The 27331-nt window shown below is 36.3% G+C and overlaps 1 protein-coding gene across 3 annotated transcripts in view; it reads left to right on the forward strand.

Annotated features, from left to right (window-relative positions):
- The window catches only part of CNOT6L (CCR4-NOT transcription complex subunit 6 like), a 114269-nt gene that overhangs the window by 49080 nt on the left and 37858 nt on the right, over nt 1-27331 (forward strand). For all 3 annotated transcript variants that reach the window (XM_044912924.1, XM_044912925.1, XM_044912926.1), the window contains one exon: nt 20241-20330. In XM_044912924.1, the coding sequence (XP_044768859.1) occupies nt 20241-20330 (90 nt within the window). The remainder of the gene's footprint in view (nt 1-20240; nt 20331-27331) is intronic.

The raw sequence follows: 27331 nt of genomic DNA on the forward strand, positions 1-27331 counted from the left end.
AAGAGTTGTCCTCACACATTAAACATTGAAGTCCCAGGTTGTAAACTATTTAGAACTTCAGCAGATGTGAAGATTTCTAGCTTGCTTCCAAGAATTACTTATCTCCCTTAAAATAAAATGGACCATGGCGGTAGAAGCTTCTTTTACTTGTGAAATTTATTCATGAAATATAAAAGAATAACACGTTTTTGTATTCATGAAATTAAAAAGAGTACCTTTTTAAGAAATGCATTTTGAAAATATGTCATTCATACAGGAGGCAAAGTACTCATTTCTGTGTTATATAATGAGCTTCTAGAAACTGGTAATAAAATCTAGTAGAGGGAGGGGGGAAGATGGCAGAAGAGTAGGGGACCCTATTTCAACTGGTCCCCAGACTTGAGCTGGATATCTACCAGACCACTCTGAGGACCCATGAAACCAGCCTGAGATGTATGAAGATCTGGTTCTCTACAGAGTATTGCAGGCGGTTGGTTTTGAGGTACGAAGTGGGGAGCCATGATTCCGCAGGCAAATATTGGAGGATAAACGGCAGCGGGGGGGTGCCTGGCCGTGGGGATCCTACACTGCCGGTGAGCGACAGCCTCGCGTGCTGCGGACAGGCACAGGTGCGCAGATGGGTAGCAGTGGGGAAAGGAGTTTAGGGCAGCCCCTGGGGCAGAAACCCAGAGGGGCGGGGTCGCGCCTGCAAACTGCAGCCCCCGGGGCAGAAACCTGGAGCGACAGGGTCATGCTAGCGAACTGGGAGCAGCTGGTGGTTTTGGAAGCACAAAGGGCAGAGACGTGCTCTGACCTGGAGGCAGGACTGGGCGTGCTGCAGAGGGGTGCACAACCCAGGATGCTGAAGTTGATAGCAGCACAGACAGAAACAGAGACAGTGTGGCCTGGAGAGCTCACTGAAGAACAGACTGCGATCTCTCTGCTCTGAGGTAGAGGGTTGGAAATGGTCTCTTCTGCTCAGACTCGCGGAAGAGAGTGGAAAGCCGCCAGTGAACAAAAGCCCCAAAGACTGATTCCCGCCAAGACCATCCCCTGCCACAGGTGGGCAGGGCAACTCCGCCCAAACAGGGTTGCCTGAGTAACAGCGCGGCAGGCCCCTCCTGCAGAAGACAGGCTGGGAAAACAAGAGGCCAGCAACCCTAAGGTCCCAAGAAAACAGGTGCATCTTGCTTGGGTTCTGGTCAACAATTTGGACTCTATACATTCCCTCAAACACCCATCAACAGAATGACTAGGAGGAGGAGCCCCCCAAATAGAAAAGACTCAGAGGTTATGACCTATGCTGCAGATTTACAAATGGATGCAGATATAACCAAGATGTCGGAGATGGAATTCAGGCTAGCAGTTGTGAAGACAATGGCTAGAATGGAGAAATCAATTAATGGCAACATAGAGTCTCTAAGGGCAGAAATGAAAGATGAATCGGCAGAACTTAAAAATGCTATCAATGAGATCCAATCCAATCTAGATAATCTAACAGCTAGGGTAACTGAGGCAGAAGAGAATAAGCGACCTGGAAGACAATATAATAGATAAAAAGGGAAAAGAGGAGACCAGGGAAAAACAACTCAGAGTCCATGAAAATAGAATCAGAGAAATAAGTGACACCATGAAACGTTCCAATGTCAGAATAATTGGAATCCCGGAGGGAGTGGAGAGAGAGAGAACTAGAAGATGTATTTGAGCAAATCGTAGATGAGAACTTCCCTAATCTGGGGAATGAAACGAACATTTGCATCCTAGAGGCTGAGAGGACCCCTCCCAAGATCAAGGAAAACAGGCCAACACCCCGGCATGTAACAGTAAAACTTGCAAATCTTAGAACCAAGGAAACCCTCTTAAGGGCAGTTAGGGGGAAGAGATTCCTTACGTACAGAGGGAGGAACATCAGAATAACGTCAGACCTGTCCACAGAGACCTGGCAAACCAGAAAGGCCTGGCAAGACATATTCAGGGTACTAAATGAGAAGAACATGCAGCCAAGAATACTTTATCCGGCAAGGCTTTCATTTAGAATGGATGGAGAGATGCAGAACTTCCATGACTGGCAGAAACTGAAAGAATATATGACCACTAAGCCAGCCCTGCAAGAAATATTAAGGGGGGTTCTATAAAAGGAGAAAGACCCCAAGAGTGATATACAACAGAAATTTACAGGGACAATCTATAAAAACAATGTCTTCACAGGCAACATGATGACAGTTCATATCTTTCCATAATCATTCTCAACGTGAATGGCCTAAACGCTCCCATAAAATGGCACAGGGTTGCAGATTGGATAAAAAGACAGGACCCATCCATATGTTGTCTACAGGAGACTCATTTTGAACCTAAAGATATATCCAGACTGAAAGTGAAGGGATGGAGATCCATCTTCCATGCCAGCGGACCTCAAAAGAAAGCTGGGGTAGCAATTCTTATATCAGACAAATTAGATTTTAAACTAAAGTCTGTAATTAGAGACACAGAAGGACAGTATTATCATTCTTAAAGGGTCTATCCAACAAGAAGACCTAACAATTATAAATATCTATGCCCCCAACATGGGAGCAGCCATCTACATAATACAACTGTTAACCAAAATAAAGAGTCATATTGATAACAATACGTTAATTGTAGGAGACCTAAATACTCCACTCTCAGCAGTGGACAGATCATCTAAGCAGAAAATCAACAAGGAAACAGCTTTGAATGATACATTGCACCAGATGGACCTCATAGATATTTACAGAACATTCCACCTTAAAACAACAGAGTACTCATTCTTCTCAAGCGCGCATGGAACTTTCTCCAGAATAGATCACATACTGGGTCACAAATAGGTCTCAACCGATACCAAAAGATTGAGATTATTCCCTGCATATTCTCAGACCACAATGCTCTAAAACTGGAACTCAATCACAAGAAAAAATTTGGCAGAAATTCAAACACTTGGAAGCTAAAGACCACTCTACTCAAGAATGTTTGGGTCAACCAGGAAATCAAAGAAGAACTTAAACAATTCATGGAAATCAATGAGAATGAAAACACATTGGTCCAAAACCTATGGGATCCTGCAAAGGCGGTCCTAAGGGGGAAATACATAGCCATCCAAGCCTCACTCAAAAAAGAAAAATCCCGAATTCACCAACTAACTCTACACCTTAAAGAACTAAAGAAATAGCAGCAAACGATGCCTAAGCCACACATTAGAAGAGAAATAATTAAAATTGGAGCAGAGATCAATGAATTAGAAGCCAGAAACACAGTAGATCAGGTCAACGAAACTAGAAGTTGTTTCTTTGAAAGAATTAATAAGATCGATAAACCACTGGCCAGACTTACCCAAAAGAAGAGAGAAAGGACCCAAATTAATAAAATTATGAATGAAAGGGGAGAGATCACAAATAACACCAAGGAAATAGAAACAATTATTAGAAATTATTATCAACAACTATATGCCAATAAACTGAGCAATCTGGATGAAATGGAGGCCTTCCTGGAAACCTATAAGCTGCCAAGACTGAAACAGGAAGAAATTGACAACCTGAGTATGCCAATAACCAGTAACAAGATTGAAGCAGTGATCAAAAACCTCCCAAAAACAAGAGTCCAGGGCCTGATGGATTCCCTGGGGAGGGAACTGTACCAAACATTCAAAGAAGAAATAATAACCTATTCTACTGAAGCTGTTTCAAAAAATAGAAACAGAAGGAAAACTTCCAAACTCATTCTATGAGGCCAGCATTACCTTAATCCCCAAACGAGGCAAAGACCCCATCAAAAAGGAGAATTTCAGACCGATATCCCTGATGAATATGGATTCCAAAGCCCTCAACAAAATTCTAGCTAATGGGATCCAACAATACATTAAAAGGATCATCCACCACGACCAAGTGGGATTTATCCCCGGGATGCAAGGGTGGTTCAACATTCGCAAATCAATCAATGTGATAGAACACATTAATAAGAGGAGGGAGAAGGACCATAGGGTCCTCTCAATTGATGCAGAAAAAGCATTTGACAAAATACAACGTCCTTTCCTGATTAAAACTCTTCAGAGTATAGGGTTAGAGGGAATATTCCTCAAGTTCATAAAATCCATCTATGAAAAACCCACAGTGAGTATCATCCTCAATGGGGAAAAGCTGAGAGGCTTTCCCTTAAGATCAGGAACACGTCAAGGATGCCCACTCTCGCCACTGTTGTTCAACATAGTACTAGAAGTCCTAGCAACAGCAATCAGACAACAAAAAGAAATAAAAGGTATTCAAACTGGCACAGAAGAAGTTAAAAAATTAACTCTCTCTTTTCGCAGGTGACATGATACTTTATGTGGAAAACCCAAAAGACTCCACCCCCAAATTACTAGAACTCATACAGCAATTCAGTAATGTGGCAGGATACAAAATCAATGCACAGAAATCAGTAGCTTTCTTATACACTAACAACGCAACTGTAGAAAGAGAAATTAGAGAAATGATTCCGTTTACAATAGCACCAAAAACCATAAGATACCTCGGAATAAACCTAACCAAAGAGTTAAAGGATCTATACTCTAGGAACCACAGAACACTCATGAAAGAAATTGAAGAAGACACAAAAAGATGGAAAAACATTCCATGCTCATGGATCGGAAGAATAAACATTGTTAAAATGTCTATGCTACCCACAGCAATCTATACCTTCAATGCCATCCTCATCAAAATTCCAATGACATTTTTCAAAGTGCTGGAACAAACAGTCCTAAAATTTGTATGGAATCAGAAAAGACCCTGAATTGCCAAGGAAATGTTGAAAAAGAAGAAGCTGGGGGCATCACATTGCCCGATTTCAAGCTATATTACAAAGCTGTGATCACCAAGACAGCATGATACTGGCATAAAAACAGACATATAGACCAATGGAACAGAATAGAGAGCCCAGATATGGACCCTCAACTCTATGGTCAAATAATCTTTGACAAAGCCGGAAAAAACATGCAATGGAAAAAAGACAAGTCTCTTCAATAAATGGTGCTGGGAAAATTGGACAGCCACATGCAGAAGAATGAAACTCGACCATTCTCTAACACCATTCACAAAGATAAACTCAAAGTGGATGAAAGACCTCAATGTGAGATAGGAATCCATCAAAATCCTAGAGGAGAACATAGGCAGTAACTTCTTTGACATGGCCCACAGCAACTTCTTTCAAGATACATCTCCAAAAGCTAGTGAAACAAAAGCAAAAATGAACTTTTGGGACTTCATCAAGATAAAAAGCTTCTGCACAGCAAAGGAAACAGTCAACAAAACAAAGAGGCAACCCACAGAATGGGAGAAGATATTTGCAAATGACACTACAGCTAAAGGGCTGGTATCCAAGATCTATAAAGAACTTCTCAAACTCAACACCCCAAAAACAAATAATCAAGTCAGAAAATGGGCAGAAGATATGAAAAGACTCTTCTCTGAAGAAGACATACAGATGGCTAACAGACACATGAAAAAATGTTCATCATCATTCCCATCAGGGAAGTCCAAATCAAAACCACATTGAGATACCACCTTACACCAGTTAGAATGGCAAAAATGGACAGGGAAAGAAACAACAAATGTTGGAGAGGTTATGGAGAAAGGGGAACCCTCTTACAGTGTTGGTGGGAATGCAGGTTGGTACATCCACTTTGGAAAACAGTGTGGAGCAAAATTTAAAAATAGAGCTGCCGTATGACTCAGCAATTGCACTCCTGGGTATTTACCCCAAAGACACAGAGGTAGTGAAAAGAAGGGCCATATGCACCCCAATGTTCATAGCAGCAATGTCCACAATAGCCAGATTGTGGAAAGAGCCGAGATGCCCTTCAACAGATGAATGGATAGAGAAGATGTGGTCCATATATACAATGGAATATTACTCAGCCATCAGAAAGGATGAGTACCCAACTTTTACATCAACATAGATGGGATTGGAGGAGATTATGCTAAGTGAAATAAGTCAAGCAGAGAAAGTCAATTATCATATGGTTTCACTTATTTGTGGAATATAAGGAATAGCATGAAGGACATTAGGAGAAGGAAGGGGAAAATGGGGTGGGGAATTGGAGGGAGAGATGAACCATGAGAGACTATGGACTCTGAGAAACAAACAGGGTTTTAGAGGGGAGGGGGGAGGGGTATTGGTTAGCCCAGTGATGGGTATTAAGGAGGGCATGTACTGCATGGAGCACTGGGTGTTACATGAAAACAATGGATCTTGGATCACCACATCAAAACCAATGGTGCATTGTATGGTGACTAATATAATAAAAAAAATCTATTAGTATATTAATAGTTCATATAAGGATATACACAAGATTTTAAAACAGGAAGTTCATCAACTTATGCATAATAATAACAATGCAAATTGGAACTATACTCAACTTTTACTTGTTAGATTCGAAAAATTCCAAAAAGCTGATAAAGTAACTGTTGGTGAGATTATTGGGAAATAGGCACAATCACACCTCGTTGGTGTAGATCCCCTGTACCTTAAAACTTTCATGTGTGCCTTTTCGTAGTTACGTTTTCATCCCTTCTCCCAGAGATTACTACCATCCTGACTTTTGTGTTGTTATTTTACTTTTCTTTCAATCAAACGACAGGTATTAATGAGCACCTACTATGTGCCAGATATGTAACTATTACCAGTGTTTTAACCTTTATAGAGATAAATGAAATCCTACTGAATATATTTTGTGACTTGCTTTTTTTCAGGTTTATGTTTTTGTGATTCAGCCATGTTCATGCATGCATGTAATAGTAATTTAATTGCTTTGTTGTACTCTGGTATATGAATATGGTATAATTATTCATTCTACAGTAGATATTTAGATTATTTGCCCTTTTTATGCCTCTTATAAGCAATGCAGCCATGAACATTCTTGTACATATCTCCTGATAGAGTTCTAGGAGTGGAATAGTTGGGTTGTAGAGATCTGCTTGTACTTCCTTAGCTTTATTAGGTAATGCCGTAATGTTTTACAAAGTAGTTGTACTAAAATACACTCCCCAAAGTAATATAGTTTTCATTTTTCTGTCTTCTTCCCAACACATAGTATTGTCAGCTTTTTAAAGTTTTGTCTGTTACTGAGTGTGAAATAGCTTCTAGTTCTCTTAATTTGTGTTTTCCTAATTGCTCGTAAGATTGAGCACCTTTTCATATATTTATTGGCCATGTTTCTTGTTTGAAGTTGCTATTGATGTCTTTTGCTCATTTTCACTTTAAGTATTTATTTATAGGAATTCTTAAATTTTGTGTGTTTTGTATTATAAATGTCATCTTCTACTCTGGGTTTTCTTTTTGTTTTCTTAGGTATCTTTTAATGAGTAGATTTGTTATTTTTATTGTAGTTGAATTTAAAAATCTTTATGAAGTCATAACTTGTGAAAGAAATCCTACCTTACCCCAGGTTAGAAAAATGTTTTTCTGTATTATTTCCTAAAAGTTCTGTAAAGTTTTACTCTTCATGGTAAATTCTCTCATTCATTTGAAATTTTAAAAAAATTTTTGAGGTATGGTTGACATATTAGTTTCAGGTGTACGACATAGTGGTTTGACAGTTGTGTGTGTGCGTGTGTGAGACACACACATTACAAAATACTCACCAGATTAAGTTGAGTATACATACAACATTATTGCAGTATTATTGACTGTATTCCCTACACTGTACTTATCCCCATGGTTTATTCATTTTATGATTGCAAATTTGTATTTGTTAATCTCCTTCACCTATTCACCCATTTCCTCTCACCCACCCCCCACCAACCCCCCCTGCTGGCAACCACCATTTCTCTGTAAGAGACTGTTTCGGTTTTTGTTTGGGATGTATGTGTGTGTTTAAAGATTCATTTATTTGAGGGGTGCCTGGGTGGCTCACTTGTTAAGCATCTGCCTTCAGCTCAGGTTATGATCCCAGGAGCCTGGGACCGAGTCCCGCGTCGGGCTCCCTGCTCTGTGGGAAGCCTGCTTCTTCCTCTCCCACTCCCCCTGCTTGTGTTTCCTCTCTCACTGTCTCTCTTCTCTGTCAAATGAATAAATAAAATCTAAAAAAAAAAAAAAAAGTTTTATTTGAGAGAGAGCACAATTGTGAGTGTGGGGAGGGGCATAGGGACAGAAGCAGACTCCTTGCTGAGCACGGAGCCCTTCGTGGGGCTGGATCTAATGACCCTGAGATTATGACCTGAGCTGAGACCGATAGTCAGCTGCTTAACTGACTGAGTCACCCAGGCACCCCTGTGTGTTTAAGTAAGCTCTAAGCCCATCATGGGTCTTGTATTCAAGACTCTTGAGATCAAGAGTCACATACTCTATGGACTAAGCCAGCCACGTGCCCATCTAAGTGAAATCATATGGTGTTTGTTTTTCTCTCTCTGATTTACTTCACTTAGCATAATTCCCTCTAGGCCTATCTATGTTTTTGTAAATGGCAAGATTTCATTCTTTTTTATGGCTGAGTATTATTGCATATATATACACTGCATCTTTATCCATTCATCTATCATTGGTTACTTGGGTTGTTTCCGTATCTTAGCGGTTGTAAAGCTGCAATAAACAGGGATGCATATATCTTTTTTAAGGTCCTTTTTTTTTTTTTTTTAGTATACTTGACACACAATGTTACATTAGTTTCAGGTGTACAACATAGTGATTCAACAACTCTAAGTTATATTGTGCTCACCACAAGTGTAGCTACCATCTGTCACCATGTAACTATTTAAATACCACTGACTGTATTTCCTATGATGTACTTTTTATTCTCCTAACTTAATTCATTCCATAACTGGGAGCCTTCACCAATTTTGTCCATTGGCAATTATGTGGCAACCATCACTTTGTTCTCTGTATTTATAGGTCTGATTCTGTTTTTTGTTTATTCATTTGTTTTTGTTTTTTAGATTCTGCATATGAGTGAAATCATATGGTATTTGTCTTTCTCTAACTTATTTTACTTAGCATAATACTTCCTAGGCCCATCCACGTTGTCAGAAATGGCACGATCTCATTTTTTATGGCTTACTAATATTACATTGTATGTATATGTGTGTATGTATACGCGTATATATACATACACATACACAAACACACACACACTATATCTTCTTTATCCATTCATCTGTGGATGGACACTTGGGTTGCTTCCATATCTTGGCTATTGTGAGTAATGTTGCAGTAAGCATAGGACTGCATATATCTTTTTGAATTAGTGTTTTCATTTTCTTCTGGTAAATAACACAGAAGTGGAATTACTGGATTGTATTGGATTTCTGTTTTTAACTTTTTGAGGAGTCTCCATACTGTTTTCCATAGTAGATGTACCAATTTGCATTCCCACCAACAGGGTTCCCTTTTCTCCACATCCTCACTAACACCGGTTATTGTCTTTTGAAATTAGCCATCCTGACTGGTGTAAGGTGATATCGCATTGTGGTTTTGATTTGCATTTCTTTGATGATTAGTGATGTTGAGCATCTTTTCGTGTGTCGGCCCTCTGTGTATCTTTTTTGGAAAAATGTCTATTCAGATCCTCTGCCCATTTTTAATCAGATTTTCTTTGGTGTTGATGTATATGAGTTCTTTGTATATTTTGGATATTAACCCTTTATGGATAACGGCAGTTGCACATATCTTCTCCCATTCATTAAGTTGTTTCTTTGTTCTGTTGATGGTTTCCTTCACTGTGCAAAAGCTTTTCAGTTTGATGTAGTCCCAGTTATTTATTTTACTTATTTTGTTTACGTTGCCTGAGGAAAGAGCTTCACAGAGATATTAAGACCCATGTCCAAGACTTGACTGCCTATGTTTTCTTTTAGGAGTTTTATGGCTTCAGGTTGAGGTTATTAAACCATTTTGAGTTCATTTTTGTATATGGTGTGAGAATATTAACGTTTATCTGCTGCATTCCAATACCATTTTGGAACCGGTTTTTTAATATGGTATGACGGGTCTCATTTATGGAGTGATGTAGTCACTTCTTCTATGAATAATCAACTGTCTCACTATCATTTAGTGAATAGTTTTCCCTTCTCCCACTGATCATCAGCAGAGTCACCTCTCTATCACCTATGTCATGGTCTGTTTTTGTATCTCCATTTTATATATCCAGAAATCAATTTGTTGAACCTTGCACTAATTACTACATTATCATAATCATTATTATGGCTTTATATTAAAACTTGATATCTGCTTTGGGAATTCCCCTTACATTTTTCTTTCATAGTGTCTTGGCAGTTTGGCTGTCTCGGATTCCTCATGCATAAGAAACAGCTTGTTATGTTTGATAAAAAATGCTCTTGGGACTTCAGAATTGCATTGAATGTGTAGATAATTTAGGAAGAATTGACATCTTAATATATTGAGTCTTCCTATCTGAATTTTGGCATCTTCATTTATTTAGATCTTATTTAATGTCTTCAAATAAAATTTTATAGCTTCACATCTTTGCTCAGGCACTTCTTTTGTTGGATTTGTTTCGTAGGTACCTTATACTTTTTTTTTCCTATTACAATTATTTTTAAATTTGCTTTTTCTGCCTATTTGTTGTTGGGGTATAGAAATACAAGTAAGAAAAAAATTGTAGTAGGCTTTCTTGGTTAAATTCTTACCTTTCAGAAAATTTGTCTGCAAATTTTTTCAGGTTTCATATGCAGATGATCATTTCACGTGCATGTGTCTTATTTTAATGTCTGACCAGAATGTTTAGTACAGCATTGAGTAGAAGCATTAATACTGGGTGAGCATGCTTCTATTCCCAATTTTAAAAGAAATGCTTCTAATATTTTTCCATATTTGCTTTGTATTTTTGGTAAAACACATTTTTTTTTAGTTTCTAGAAGTTTTCTTCTGTTTTGCTAATCCTTATGTGAGGGCTGAATTTTATCAAATGCATCATCTATTGTGGGATAATTTTCTCATTTCATAGGTTGATTAATAAATTATATCTATACATTTTTCCTACTTACTTGTTCATTTTTTAAAGTTTATTTAAGTAATCTCTACACCCAATGTGGGGCTTGAACTCATGACCCTGAGATCAAGAGTCAGATTTTCTTCTGACTGAGCCAGCCAGGTGCCCCCATTTTTTCCAGTTTAAACTCACTTGCATTACTGAGCTAAATTTACGTTGTGGTGCATTTTGATAATATTTGTCAAGGACTGTGAAGGCCCTGAGATTTTTTTTTTTTTTTTAAGATTTTATTTATTTGACAGAGATAGAGAGAGGGAACACAGGCAGGGGGAGTGGGAGAGGGAGAAGCAGGCCTCCCGCTGACCAGGGAACCTGATGCGGGGCTCGATCCCAGGACCCTGGGATCATGACCTGAGCCGAAGGCAGATGCCCAACGACTGAGCCACCCAGGCACCCCAAGGCCCTGAGATTTTACTCTACTAATAAGTTAATAAGTTAGCCAATTTTTGTTTCATGGATAGTGGCAGAAGACAATGAGACTCCTGGGTCAGGGACAAAGAATGTTATCACTTCAGACAACAAGATGGGCCCAGACATATGCTTTGTACACAGTGAGTTTGCATTGGAACTGAGTAGTTCATGTCCAACACTCCAGCACTTTTCAAGCAAGCACTGAATACTGTAGTGAGCAGCAAAAAACTAGTTCTGATTCCCCAGGGGGGCAAAGAGTTACATGGAAATATTGCTGTGGTTGCCTTAACCTGTTTAGTTGCTTATATAACTAGCTATAGAAACTGCTCAGTATCAGACTCATAGGCCTCAGAATCTGTCACACTCACCAGGAATGAAGAGGGAAGCACAGGTCCCTGGTGGACTGCCTCTCCCAACAAAAAAAATTTTAGGAATTTTAAACATATGCTCATGAACAAGACAGACCTAAGTAAGATTCTTAATCAGTTCTCTTAAGGAGTTTGTATAAGATTGAACTAATGTGTTCCTTGAAATTTTGGTAGAATAATTCTATAAAACTCTCATTGCCAGTTGTTTCTTTGTGGAAGATACTTAAATACCACCCCAGTATATTTGTAGTTACAAGAACCATTGACGATTGTTAGTCAGTTCTGTTGGACTGTATGTGTACTATTGGAATTTGTTAGCTTTTTAATTTTTCAAATTTATTTGCATGAAAGTTCATAATATTGTCTTGATATATTTTTAGACTCTGTTCTGTTTATAGCTGTATCACCCACTCTTCATTTCTAACATTGCTTATTTGTGCTATTTTTTTCTGGTATAGCCTCCCCAGGGATTTTGTCAGTTATGTTATTTTCATTGAATCAATGTTGCCTTTTATTTTTCAAAAACTGGTTCATTTCTGTGTTTCTTTATTCTGTTTTGTCTAGATATATATTTTCCTTTTTTCTCTTTTTAAGTTGGATATATGGTTTAGTTTATACTTAGATTTTCTTATTTTATGTAAGCATTTAAGTAAGGCTATAAATATGCCTATTTGGCTCTTTTTGTTGTTGTTGCATCCCACAATTTTTTTTTTTTTTTTTAAAGATTTTATTTATTTATTTGAGATAGAGAGAATGAGAGAGACAGAGAGCACATGAGAGGGGGAGGGTCAGAGGGAGAAGCAGGCTCCTCGCCGAGCAGGGAGCCCGATGCGGGACTCGATCCCGGGACTCCAGGATCATGACCTGAGCCGAAGGCAGTCGCTCAACCAACTGAGCCACCCAGGCGCCCCATCCCACAATTTTGATATGAAGTATTTTCATTTTTGTTTTGGCCTAAGTACTTTTAATATAGGTTATCATATCTTCTTTGATCCATTAATTATTTAACATTTCCATTCATACATGATTTTAAATATATCTTTTTTTTAATTGTTAGCGTTAAAGTTAACTGCATTATACGCAGTTAGGGTAACCTGTATGAACCCATTCTTTGACATTTGTTGATTCTTCTTTATGACTTAGTATGTGATCAATTTTTGTAAATGTTTTACTGCATCAGAAAGAACATTGTTTTTCTAATTGTTGGGCATAGGTCTATATATTTGTCCATTAGGTCAAATTTGTTGCTCATATTTTTTATATCTTTGCAAATTTTTGACTCTTTGCTCTTTTAGTAATTAAGGTGATTAATGCTAAAATTTCCACTAAAATTGTGGATTTGCTCATTTCCCCATGTAGTTCACTCAGTTTTTGCTTTATATCCTTCGAGATTATTTTATTAGGTATACCACCTACACCTATATATTGCTGTATATTTGCTGTATTGTATATATTGCTAAACCATCTAGTGAATAGAATCTGATATTAGGTAGTGTGAGCCTCTTCCTCCCTTGTTAAATATTTTTATCTATGGTCTATGTTGTCTAATATTACAGCTGTGCAAGTTTTCTTTTGGTTAATGTTTGTCTAATATATCTTTTCTCATCTGTTTACTTTCAACCTTTCTGTGTACTTGTGCTTAGGTGTATCTCTTACAAATAGTATATAGCTGGACTTTGCTTTTTTTTTTTTTTTAAAGATTTATTTGAGAGAGAGAGAGCACGTGTGCAAGCAGGGGGAGGGGCAGAGGGAGAGGGAGACAAGCAGACTCCCTGCTGAGGCAGGGGGAGCCCAGTGTGGGACTCGATCCCAGGACTCTGAGATCATGAACTGAGCCGAAATCAAGGGTCCAGTGTTTAACCGACTGAGCCCTCCAGGCACCCCTGGACTTTGTTTTTAATCCATTCTGACTTTATTTTGTTTTTAATGTGGGTTCAGATCAGTTGCCTCACATATATTGTAATTATGGATTTTTTAAATTATACTATCTTACCTTTTGATATCACTCTGGTTATGTAGCATGAGATCTTCAACTTCGTGATTATTTTTCACGTTTGCTTTTATACCTTTAGATGCTATACATTTCCATACAAATTTTCGAATCAGCTTACTATTTTTGCAAAATATCCTGCTAAAATTTTTTTCGGGCTTGTGATGAACACCTAGATCAGTCTGAGGAGATTCAGTTTCTTAATCTCGAGACTTAAGATTGTGTTTTCCAATCTATTAATACAGTATATCTCTTCATTTATGCAGGCCTTCTTTACTTTCTTTAATGCTTTATAGTTTTCAGCATGTGGATCTTACAAATATTTTGCGGTATTTATACTTGATATTTTTGATGCTGTTGTAAATGGTAGTGCTTTTTAAATTTCCTGTTATTCATTGATATTATAGAATTAAAATGCAGTTGATTTTTAAATATATTGACCTGGTCTCTCTCAACATTTGTAAACTTTTACAAACTTTTAATCTGTGAATAGAGACTGTTTCAGTTCTTCCTTTCTGTTACATATTCTTTTAATTTGTTTCCTTATCACATTGGTGATAGTATTAGGAGAGTATTAAATACATGTGATGAGAGTGCATGTATTTATACTTGCCTTGTTCTCAATTTTAGGGAAGAACAGTCTCTCACCATTAATTATAAGTGACAAGTTTGTTGGTAGATGCTTTTTCAGGTTAAATAAATTTCTTTCTATTTCATATTTGCTTGAAGGTTTTGTCATTGATGCAAGTCGAATTTGGTCAAATACTTTGTGTGTGACTGTAGAGATGATCATGTAACTTTTCTTCTTTAGTCTGTTTATATGTTGAATTACATTAATGATTTTCAGATGTTGAACCAGCCTCTATTCCCATTTTAAAAATGACTTGGTGATTATGTATTCTCACTCTAATATATTGAGATATATTATCTAAATATATACACTAGTATATATCTAAATGTATACTATTTTATTGAGGATTTATACATTAATGATCATAAGCCATATCGTGTAGTGTTTTTCTTTTCTTTTTTTTTTTTTTTTAAAGATTTTATTTATTTATTTGAGAGAGAGAATGAGATAGCATGAGAGGGGGGAGGGTCAGAGAGAGAGGCAGACTCACTGCTGAGCAGGGAGCCCGATGCGGGACTCGATCCTGGGACTCCAGGATCATGACCCGAGCCGAAGGCAGTCGCTTAACCAACTGAGCCACCCAGGCGCCCCTCGTGTAGTGTTTTTCTTACAATGTCTTTGCTTTCAGAATACTGGTGACCTCATAAAATGAGTTCGAAAGTGTAACACTTCTTTTTTCTGGAATAGTTTGCATAACAGTTGTATTACTGCTTTCTTAAATGGTTGGTAGAATTTTCCAGTAAAACCATATGGACCTGGAATTATCTTTGTTGAAAAGTTTTTAACTAATTCAATTTCTTTCATCGATAAAGGACATTGAGATTATCCATTTCTTAGTATAGACACTCTAGCTCTTTTCTGTTTGTGTGGCATACATTTTTCTATTCTTTTACTTTCAATCTATTTGTGTCTTTGAATCTATAGTGTATCTTTTGTGGACAGCATGTAATGAATTATGTTTTATTCATTCTGCTAATCTCTGCATTTTAATGTATTTGCTGATAAGGTAGGATTTTTGTCGCCATTTTGCTTATTTTCTATGTCTTAGTGCCTTCTTGTTCCTCTGTTTCTCAATTAATGCCTTTTTTTGTGTGTTAAATGAATATTTCCCAGTGTACCAATTTCATTCCCTTTTTTCTTTTGCTATATTATATTGAGCTATTTTTTTAGTGATTACTCTGGGGGTTGAAATTAACATCTTATTTATAGTATTCTTAATTTGGATTAATATCAACTTAATTTAATATAAAAAAAACTTTGCACCTATAGCTCCATTCACTTCTCATTTATGCTGTTATTGCCGTAAGTATTATCTTTGTACATTGTGTGGCCATCAACATAGATTTATCATTTTTGCTGTATGCAGTTGTCTCTTAGATTGAAAATGATAAAACCACTAATTATATTTATGCTGTCTTCAAAGATACCTATGTAGTTACTTTTATTGGTACTCTTTATTTTTGTCATATGGATTCAAGTTACCATCCAGTGTCCTTTCATTTCATCCTGTAGGAATCCCTTTCATATTTTCTGTAGTGCTGATCTAGTCACAAACTCATTCAGTTTTTGTTTATCTGGGAATGTCTTAATTTCTCCTTCATCTAAGAAGGATATTTTTGCTAGATACAGAATTCTTAGTTGACAATTTTTTTCTTTTAGCACTTTGAATATGTCATTCTTCTACGTTTTGGCCTCTGTAGGTTTTTGGTTTTTTTAAGATTTTATTTTTAAGTAATCTCAACACCCAACAAGGGGCTTGAACCTATGACCCCGAGATCAAGAGCTACATGTTCTACTGACTGAGCCATTGAAATCTGTTCAGTTTAGTGTTCAGCTTCTGACTTGTGCACAGCCTCAAGATGAGGAAGAGGTGAGAGCTTAGGCTGTTTTCAGGTCTTTCCTAAGCATATGCAAAGCTGGCCACATTTACAGTTTTCTAGATAACCTGGAATATATCAGAACTTTTCAAAGCCTTTAGTGACATCTTACTCCCAAGCTTTTCTTTTAAGCATTTAGGTTAGTCTTTTGTTTGCCTTACCTGTTTCCATGACCTCAGACAGCCATAAGTTAAATCATTTACCAGTAATGGTTTCCTCAAACATGCCCTTACACCCTCTCCCCCCTTCAGGTGGAAGGCTTTTAGCACTTGGCAAGAGTCAAGGAACTGCCACCACACAAGTCAGATAAATGGCTACTTTTGGGAGTGAGGTTTTGAAAGGCTCTAGCTCAATTTTGGTTGCCAGGTTGACAGGCTGCCTTGGCAGTGAGGGACTAGAAGAAGGCAAAAATTCCACAAATTACTGTCCTTACCCATATTCTGCCATTTGGCTCTGATGAAGGAGCACATTTTTGGAGGTCCTTACTCTGCCATTTTTGGCTGAGTTTTCTATCCATTTCTTTTTGAGTGAGGTGTGATATTTTCTGTCTTTCAAGGAATTTGGTCATTTTTTCTGTTATTGAACTTAAGAACAAAGCTTTCTTAGTATTCCCTGTCCTGATGTCCCAAGATCTATTCCTTATTTAATTCTTGGTATTTATTGAGTTGTGTCTTTTTTTTTTTTTTTTCCCCTTGATCAAGTGTAGATTTATCAATTTTTTTTGTCTCTTTTTTCAAAGTACCATGTTTAGGTTCAGTAGTAGTCTCATGTTTTTGGTTGTAAATTTTATCAATTTCTGCTCTTAATTATTTCTTTCTGGTTTCTTTGGGGTTCATTTGCTCTTCTTTTTTAAGATTGCTAATATGGAAGTTAAGTCATTGATTTTAGATTTTTTTTTCCAGTATAAGGATTTAATGCTATAAACTTCCCTCTAGACAGACTTAGGTTCATCTTACAATTTTGATAATGTATTTTCATTTAAATTAAAATTTTTTGTGACTTTGTCTTTAACCCATAGATTACTTACAAGTATGATGTTTAATTTCAAAGTACTTGGAGATTTTCTAGTTCTCTGTTGTTGTTTTCTAGTTTTTTTTTATGGTCAGTATGCTCTGATTTCATTTCTTTTAAACATGTTACAGTTTTTCTGGCCCAGAATATGGTCTGTCTTGGTGAAATGTTCCTGTACACTTGAAAAGATTGTATATTTTCCTCTTTTTGAGTACAGTATTACATAACTATCAGGTCAAGTTGGCGTGTTTTTCTGATCTCCATCTTTACTTCCTTTGTTTATTTTTTTGTTGATAACTAGTGGAGGAGTGTTGAAGTCTTGAATACCATTTTGTACCCTTTGAAAATATTCCCACTGTATTCCAGCTTCCATTCTTGCTAATGAATTTGATTGCCATTACTATGTTTTTTGTTTTGGTTTTGTTTTAAGTAATTGGTTATTTTCCTTAATAGGTTTTATAGTTTTCTACTTGCAATTGGCATTCTCTAGTTTGCAGTACAAAGTAAAATGAAGTCCTTTCATATACTTCTTTGTATACATTGTGCTGCTTGGGTCAGTTTATTCTTTTTTTTTTTTTTCCCCCCCCAGTTTGAATTCTTTTTTTTTTTAATTTTTTATTGTTATGTTAATCACCATACATTACATCATTAGTTTTTGATGTAGTGTTCCATGATTCATTGTTTGTGCATAACATCCAGTGCTCCCTCCATGCAGAACATGCCCTGTTTAATACCCATCACCAGACTAACCCATTCTCCAACACCCCTCCCCTCTAGAACCCTCAGTTTGTTTTTCAGAGTCCATTGTCTCTCATGGTTCATCTCCCCCTCCAATTTCCCCCACTTCATTAGTTTATTCATTTTTAAAAAGTTTATCTTTTGAAAGTTTGCAGCCTTTTTCTTTTTAAATAATGCATTTTCTCACTTCTTTCCAAACTCTCTTTCTGGCTAGGACTTAGGCTGTGTTTACTGTTTGCTGCTGTTGTATATCAGAGTCTAAAATTTCCTTCAGTTTTCTTGTTTTTATCTCCTCTGTTGCCTTTGGGTTTTCCCAGAGACTCTGAGGCTTATAGTTCCATTTACCATAATCATCTTATTACACAGGAGCAATACTGAAGTGGTTGTAAGATGTGGAAAGAGAGGAAGAGTCCTGTAGTTTTATGATTAGGTCTCAGTCTTTTAATGGGCCTTTGAGTTAGATATGCTCCTTTCTACTCTCTCTGCCCCAAATCAGGCTAGAGGGGGCTGGAGTGTGGGGTATTTACTTGAAGTTAAATGGTAAAGCCTCACCTGATTATATTCTGGTAAAAAGTTTTCCTTGCATGCAGGACTTGTTAAGGAGAGCATTACCCCCTCCCCCACCCCCCCACTCCCCCACTCTCCCTTTCCCACCAGAAGCACAAGGGGAATTTTTTTCCAGTCTTTACATTAAAAACCTGGTGGGGCTCTTGGAGATAAAACTCAGGGAAGTGTTAGAGGCTCCTGAGATTGGGTCCCTTTGATTTTTTTTTTTTTTTATTTTTTTTTAACTCTCAAGCTAATTTTCTCCAAGCCTCCACCAGTTTGTCAGTTATGACTCAAAGTGTGCCAACTGATACTAGTTCCATTTCTGGGCTTCTGTATCCGGACTTTTGCTGCCACTCGGCTGTGATTTTCTATATCTGCTTGTTTGTGTTCAGGGCAGCAGTTTGCCTTATGACTTCAATTGTGGAGTTCTTTATATGTTGAGCCAGAGACCCAACTCCTGTTCTCTATTTCTAGAGCTCCAATTTAATATATGTTAAGATTTCTTATCTAACTCACATATCTGTTACTGTCTCCTACTTTATATCTTTTTGACTCTTGGTGATGCATTTTTGGTAGTTTCTTTGAATGTATTTTTTCTGTTCACTAATTTTATTTTTAGTTGTGTCTGATGTACTGCCTAACTCATTGATCATAGTTTTTTCCCCCTAATACTTTAAGTTATAGTTATATATTAAAATACCAAATGTTTTAGTACGTACTGTGACTATTTTGATAAAAGTATACACATGTGTTACCACTGCCTACCTTAAGATATAGAGCATTTTTGTCACACCAGGAAATTTCCTTTTTCTCTTTCAAGTGAATTGGAAACTGCCAACCAGATTTTCACCACAATTGAAATATACCAGCAATATGAGAGTTCCAAGTACTCTACATTTTTTTTTTAAAATCAATTTCTGGTCAATATTTTTAAATTTTAGCCATTCTGCTGAGTTTGTGTGTTGAAGATTTTGTTTGCTTCAGTAGTTAAAACCTTTGTTTCTGGAAGTTCCATGGTTTTGTCTTTTGAAATCTGTTTGCAAGACTGTTGTTTCATGCCTGTCTCAACAAATTCCTCCTTTATTTCTTAAGGGAATATATAGACTGTTAACAATAGCTTTTTTTTTTTTTTTTTTGATATTTGATACATCTGTACTGTTAGTACTCAGATATTCCTGATCACCATAATGAAAAAATTCTTATTTTCTTCTCACATTTCACTAACTCATGTTTGTACAAGGTTTTCTTTTCACTTGAAATGTCTTCCTTTCTCCATATGTAATATAAATATTATAACTAGGAAGGCCCTCCCTTTTTTTTTTTTTATGATAGCATTCATTCTTTCTCATATAGGACTGTTTCGTCTTCAAAGATAAATGTAGAACTTACAAAGGTTAATTCAGGGTGTTGAATTGTGATATTACTTCAGAATTGACTGAGATTAATAAGTACGTTTATATATGTGATTTTGGCAAACAAATTGTGGATATATAGTATAAACAGTGAAATCGAGAAAACATTTTGAAATCTTACGACGATCTTAACAGAGTATTTCTTTAGATTCACATAATTTCTTTAAATTTATGTAACCGACTAAATACTTTAAAATTCACTTTACAAAATTAGTATTTTATTGTGTACATTTGTCTGGTCTTACAATTGTAAGTCTTACAGATTTTATTTTTTTATTCTGCTTTAGGCAATCCTTTATCACAGGATATTCTCAATTTATACCAGGACCCAGATGGAACCCGAAAGCTACTGAACTTCATGCTTGACAATCTTGCAGGTAACTCTTAGTGATTAGTCAGTGAACTCTACATGTATTACTACTAGCTAATATGTCACATGTTGCTTAAGAGCATCTGACCATTTTTTTTTTTTTAATAACTTCTCATAGTTTTAGAATTCTTCCTGTTATGGGACATTCTTTTCATATACTGAGTGCTTTCTATTTACCAAGCAATATATTAGGAGCTTTAATTACATTATCTCATTTAATTTTTCTAAGAACCTAAGAGGTCCCAATTTTTACTGGTATTCTACAGATGCAAGTTCTGAGATTGGGAGAATGAATTAATTTTCCCAAGTTAACATAGCTGATTAATGCCAGAGCTGTGAACCCAAGATTCTCTTGCTCTTAATCACAAATACATAGTTATTAATTGTTTGAATTTGATGGAGATTACGTGGATCCCATACACTGTACACATTTTTTGTGCATGAAATTACTAGTTTGATTCACTACACAGTTGTGGAAATTTTGCAAGCAGGATTTTGATCAAGAACACTAGAGCTATCTGACTAAAATAGTTATATTCCAAATGGAAATTTTTCTGTATAAGGAATCTTTTAAGTATTTGACTTAAAACCTTTTTTTTTTTTTTTTTTTTGCTTAAGCACTCAAAATATGTATGTATGTATCTACACTCAAAGTATGTAGATGCTTAAATTCAGATCTTTTTCTTGGAATAATGTCTTTCTAAAATACAGAATCCTGAAACAGAGCGAGAGAAATCTAGATTCTAGCATGAGGCCATCATCACAGTATGTTGTCTATACTCTTTTTTTTTTTTTAAGAAAAGGGTGGAATTTAATCTTTATTTACAGGATATGTACTCTTTTTAATTCTCTCCATTATAGAAGACACCTACATACAAAATTTTTTAAAAATAGTAATATTTACAATAATGTAAAACCAAATTAATATCCTCTAAAATTTTTTGGCTATAAAGACTAAAATTTGATTGATGGGAGAGAGATAATAAACTCTTAAGAGGTCCTTTTAGTAATAAATTAAGAATATATGGCTAAGAGTTTAGCTATGTATGTGTGTGTGTGTGTGTGTATATATATATAGTGTTTGTGTGTGTGTATATATATAGTATGTGTACGCTATTTCCTTCCTGCTTTAAAAATACATATCTTCATTGCCTAAATAGATGTAGCCACTTGATCATTCATATGGCATGTGTGTGGGGTGTATGTGTGTGTAATTTTTAAGGAGTTCTTCTGTACTTTAGATAGAAGACATTTGTTGGTGTATATATTGCAGGTATCTTCTCCCATGCTATTGTTTGCCTTTCCTCTTTCTTAATTTGTCTTTGATGAACAGAAAACATCTTAAATAATTGAATTTATTGGTCTTTTCTAGTATGGTATTGCTTTTGTGTCCTGTTTAAGAACTTTTCCCTACCTCAAGCTCAAGGATATATTTTCCTGTATCTAAAAATTCCATTTTTTACTTGTAACATTTAAAGCTAGTATCTTCCTAGAATTGCAATTTGTGTAACACAGGAGTCAATTTTCATAACTTTTTCATGATAATAGATTAAACTGACCTTGAGCCATTTATTGAAAAGACTGTCCTTTCATTACTGTTTTTTAGTGTCATCTTTGTCATAAATTGTCATTGTATGTATGGGTTTATTTCTGACGTTTTGTATTCTCTATTCATTTCTAGTAGTCTTTTTTTTTTTTTTTAAAGATTTTATTTATTTGACAGAGAGAGACACAGCAAGAGAGGGAACACAAGCAGGGGGAGGGGGAGAGGGAGAAGCAGGCTCCCTGCCGAGCAGGGAGCCCGATGCGGGACTCGATCCTAGGACCCTGGGATCATGACCTGAGCCGAAGGCAGATGCTTAACGACTGAGCCACCCAGGCGCCCTCATTTCTAGTAGTCTTTATGGCAATATAACAGTGTCTTTAATTATGGTATTTTTATAAAATGTCTTAAGATTCAGTAGAGTAAGTCTCCCCTCTTGGTTTGATTCTAAAGTCTAAGCTAGTTTTGCCCCATGCTTCCTTTACCTTGTATTTTCATTAAAATTGTTTGAATTGGCTTTTCTAATTTCTCCCCTCCCCAAAAGGGAGGGATTAAGGTTGAGAATATATTGAATCTATAGGTTGCTTTGGAAAGAATTGACATGTTTACAACACTGGATTTTCTAACCTAACAATGTTGGTTATTCGTTGATTTATTGTGCTTTCTCTAATTACTCCCAGTATTGAGTTTTATTTAGGTTTCTGTGTAGTGGTCTTCACAGTTTTTATTACATTTATTCTAGGTATTGACTTTTTTGATGCCCTCATAAACAGTCTTTTTGGAAATGAATCTTAATAAGATTATTATTGCTTATTTATGGAATATAGTTGGGTTTTGTATATTTATTGGTATTCAGGTACCTTGCTGAACACTTGTAAATGCCTTTGGTAAATACATATTCAGCCACTTTGCTAAACTCTTTTTAATCCTAATGTATTTTTATTTCAGTTTCTACAGTTGTATCATCTGCGAATAATGACACTTTTATTACTCTAATTCTTGTATCTTTTATTTCTTTTTCTTGCCCTATTGCCCTTGCTAAAATCACTAGTAGATGCTAACTAAAAGTAGTGATAATTTGTCTAATTTCAAAATTTATTAGCTTTTAATAATTACAAATAAATGTGACATTCACCATAATTTTTACATAGTTAACGTTAAGGAAGTTTATCAGATTAATAAGTTTTCTTCTGTTCCTAGCTTGTTCTTCTATTCCTATTCTATTCTCCTATTCCTTCTATGTTTTTAATTTTTTAGTATGAACAAATGTTTTATCAAATGCTCTTTCTCTATTAAGATGAGCATATATTTTCTGTCCTTTATTCTGCTAATTTGGTAAATATTTATTTTTCATGTTATACCACTTTTGTATTCTTAAATTCAAGTAGGTTGTAATATAGTATTTTTATATATCCCCTTATTCAGTTTGCTAATATTTTACTTAGGATTTTTTGCATGTGAGTTTGAGTGAGATTGGCCAATAATTTTCCTTTCTTCAATATCCTTGTCAGGTTTTAATATAAAGATTATAGTGGCATCATAAAATTTATTTTCTGTTATTTGGAAGAGTATATTTGAGATTGGTGTTTTTTTGTGTTGTTGTTGTTGTTGTTTTTAAGATTTTATTCATTTATCTGACATAGAGCTCCCCCTCTGATGTCCCCCTGCTTCATTTTTCCCTTCCTTCTCCTAATGTCCTCCATGCTATTCCTTATGTTCCACAAATGAGTGAAACCGTATGATAATTGACTTTCTCTACTTATTTCACTTAGCATAATCTCTTCCAGTTCCATCCATGTTGATGTAGAAGTTGGGTTTTCATCCTTTCTGATGGCTGAGTAATATTCCATTGTATATAAGGGTCACATCTTCTTCATCCATTCGTCTGTTGAAGGGCATCTCAGGGATATTCAAATCAAAACCACATTGAGATACCACCTTACACCAGTTCAAATGGCAAAAATTGACAAGGCAAGAAACAACATGTTGGAGAGGTTGTGGAGAAAGGGGAACCCTCTCACACTGTTGGTGGGAATGCAAGTTGGTACAGCCACTTTGGAAAACCGTGTGGAGGTGCCTCAAAAAGTTAAAATAGAGCTACCCTATGACCCAGCAATTACACTACTGGGCATTTACCCCAAAGATACAGATGTAGTGGAAAGAAGGGAAACCTAGAGTTCTGATTTGAAATTCTTTTCTTAGTGGTTGGTCTAGATATCACAATATACATATTGATAATGGTTTTATCACTTCAAGTGCATTATTGCTGCCTAACTTCCATTTATGTGCCTTCATACTCCCCACTTTTATTAAAATGTAATTGTCTCTAATATTTCCTCTACCTACACAGAGTACCACACAGATGTTATAATTTGTGCTTTAACTCTCAGATATGATTTAAGAAGCTCATGTGGAGAGGATAATCCATTGCGTTTACCCCTAATTTTACTGCTTGTTCTTTACTTTTTGATGTTCCAGTTCTTCTGTTATTATTTCCTTTCTGTTTAGAGAGCTTCCTTTAGCCATTTTTTAAGGGCAGGTCTGCTAACAACAAAATTTCATGGTTTTCCTTTTATAACATTTTTATTTCCCCCGATTTCTTTTTTTTTTTTAATTTTTTAAAAGACTTTATTAGAGAGAGAGAAGAAGAGAGAGAAAGCGAGCACAAGCAGGGGGAGGGGCAGAGGGAGAGGGAGAAGCAGACTCCCTGCTGAGCAGGGACTGGATCCCTGGATTCAGAGATCATGACCTGAGCCAAAGGCAGACACTTAACCGACTGAGCCACCCAGGTGCCCCAATTTCCCCTTGATTTCGAAGGGAACTTTTGCAGGATACAGAATTTGTGGCTTGACAGTTCTTTTCTTCTAGCACTTGAAAATGGGCTACTTCCTCTGGCTGCCCTGGTTTCAGAAAAGAAACCCATTGTTCCCTGATAGGTAATGTGTCTTTTCTCTTTGATGTTTTTCAGATTTTTTTTTTGTCTTTAGTTTTCAGCAGTTTATGATGTGTCTTGGTGTGGACTTCTTTGGGTTTATTCTCCTTGAAGTTTGCTCACCTTCTTGAATTTGTACGTTTATGTCATTTACCTAATTTGAGACATTTTAGCCATTATCTCTTAGAATACTTTTTAAGCCCATGCTCTTTCTTCTCTTCCTTCTGGACTCTGATGATATGAGTCATAGAGCTTTTGTTAACAGTTCCACAGGTCTCTCAAGCTCTGTTCATTTTTCCCCCCCAGTTTATTTTCCTTTTAACTGTTCAAATGAAATACTCAGATTCACTCTTTTTTTTTTTTTTTTTTGGTTATCTTTTTTTTTGTGCCCTTCTGGTGAGTTTTGTTATTTGATTATTGTATTTTTCAGTTGAGTAATTTCATTTTGGATCTTTTTAAAAAGTAGAACTTATGCTTCTTTGGGCTTTTTATTTTTTCATTTGTTTCAGGAGAATTTGTAATTACTTCTTGAAGCAGCTGTGTATGATGGCTGCTCTAAAATCTGTCAATTTCAACATCTGAATCCTCTCTGTGTTGGTCTCTGTTGATAGTCTTTTCTCATTTAATTTGTGATAATTCCTGGTCTTTGGTATGACCAATGATTTTCAGTTGTATCCTGGATATTTTAAATGTTTTATTTGGAGACTGTTGATCCTTTTAAAATTAAATCTCAATTTTAGCAGGCAGTTGCCCAGTTTAGGTTTAGCATGTGGGTTCTGTCCACTCTTCCAGGCTCAGCTGACACCCTTACTGTGGGCAAACCAGGCCCAATGCTGCTGGTTACTGGAGTGTTGGGATGGGTTGTCTCTCTTCGGGCTCTATTAGAGAGATTGCCATTAGCATGTTGGATTACCACTGCCACTAAGTGTGTTTCCCACCTAATGCTTGCCGTACGTCTCCTTTTTGGCTTCACTGGCCAGAGAAATCAGGATTTTCTTGCTGCCCTACTCCCTGCCCCCAATCTGTTCCTCATGGCTCCAGGGCTGGTGGCAGTACTGTCTGGCACCTGGTGTAGCATGTATGGGAGATAAAAATGGGAGGATTACTGTTCTATCACATTTTAGGTATGATCCTGAAAGACACATTACTATGTTAACTGCTGTCTCTTCTGTTCATGAGAACAGACTTCTATATTGATTCAAATTCTAGTACTGTGTCTAGGACCATATATATATCTGTTAAACAGTCTTTATTTGATGGTTTGTCATACCACTGACATTGCAGTTTCATCTTAAAAAACATTAATTTTAAGTATATGTCACACATGAATATATTATTCTCCTTATAAAAATTTCTGTTAAGACTAAAATTTTCTTTGACCAATACCTTTAATTCTGTGTCCCCTCTCTGGTAAGTAAACACACTTGTAAGTTGGGTGTGTGTTCTTGTAGATATTTTGATAGATACTTACATATAAAAATTATACCAGTAGAAATGTTATGATACTGCTTTTCATGTGTGTTTTTAAAATGTTTTCTAATAAACATACTCTATTTTATCATTATGTATATATTTGAGAGAGAGTGCATGCATAAGCAGGGAGACGGGCAGAGAGAGAGAGAGAGAGAGTGCGAATCCTCAAGCAGACTCCCTGCTGAGCGGGGAGCCCAATGCAGGGCTTAATCCGAGGACCCTGAGATCATGAGCTGAGCTGAAATCAAGAGTCATCTGCTTAACTGACTGAGCCACCCAGGCGCCTCATCATTGTATATTTTCTAGTTGTTTTCACTCAGTATTTCTTGTATAGCTTTCCACTTTAGCACACATGTATCTATCCTTTTTTTCTTAAACTATAGCATAGACTTCTGTAAAATGGATATTAGCCATTTACCCTTGTTTTTGCTGTTATAAACAATAGTGTAATATCTATTTGAATGCTTCTTTAAGGAGATAGGGCTGATCCCAGGAAATAGAATTGCTGAGTCACAGGGACATGGATGTTTAAATTTTATTTTATTTTATTTTATTTTTTTTTAATTTTTTTTTTTTTTTAAAGATTTTATTTATTTATTTGACAGAGAGAGACACAGTGAGAGAGGGAACACAAGCAGGGGGAGTGGGAGAGGGAGAAGCAGGCTTCCCGCTGAGCAGGGACCCCGATGCGGGGCTTGATCCCAGGACCCCGGGATCATGACCTGAGCCGAAGGCAGACGCTTAACGACTGAGCCACCCAGGCGCCCCATGGATGTTTAAATTTTAAAAGATGATCCAGCTTGTCCTCCCACATAGCTCCCAGTTTGTATTCTTACCAGCTATATATGCAGGTATTCATATCTTATTACCATCATCAGTTCTGGATATATTAAAATTTTGGGGACAACCTGGATAAAAACATGCTCTCTCATCTTTTATTTTTCCTGGTTACTGGTGAGGTAGTGTTTTTTCATAGGTTTTTGGCTCTTTGGATATTGTTGCTGAATACTATGCATTTTACTTACACTGATATATTGTGATGTATTAATTAAAATATATT

Source organism: Neomonachus schauinslandi, chromosome 2 (assembly GCF_002201575.2).
Source record: "Neomonachus schauinslandi chromosome 2, ASM220157v2, whole genome shotgun sequence".
Classification (NCBI taxonomy): Eukaryota; Metazoa; Chordata; class Mammalia; order Carnivora; family Phocidae; genus Neomonachus; species Neomonachus schauinslandi.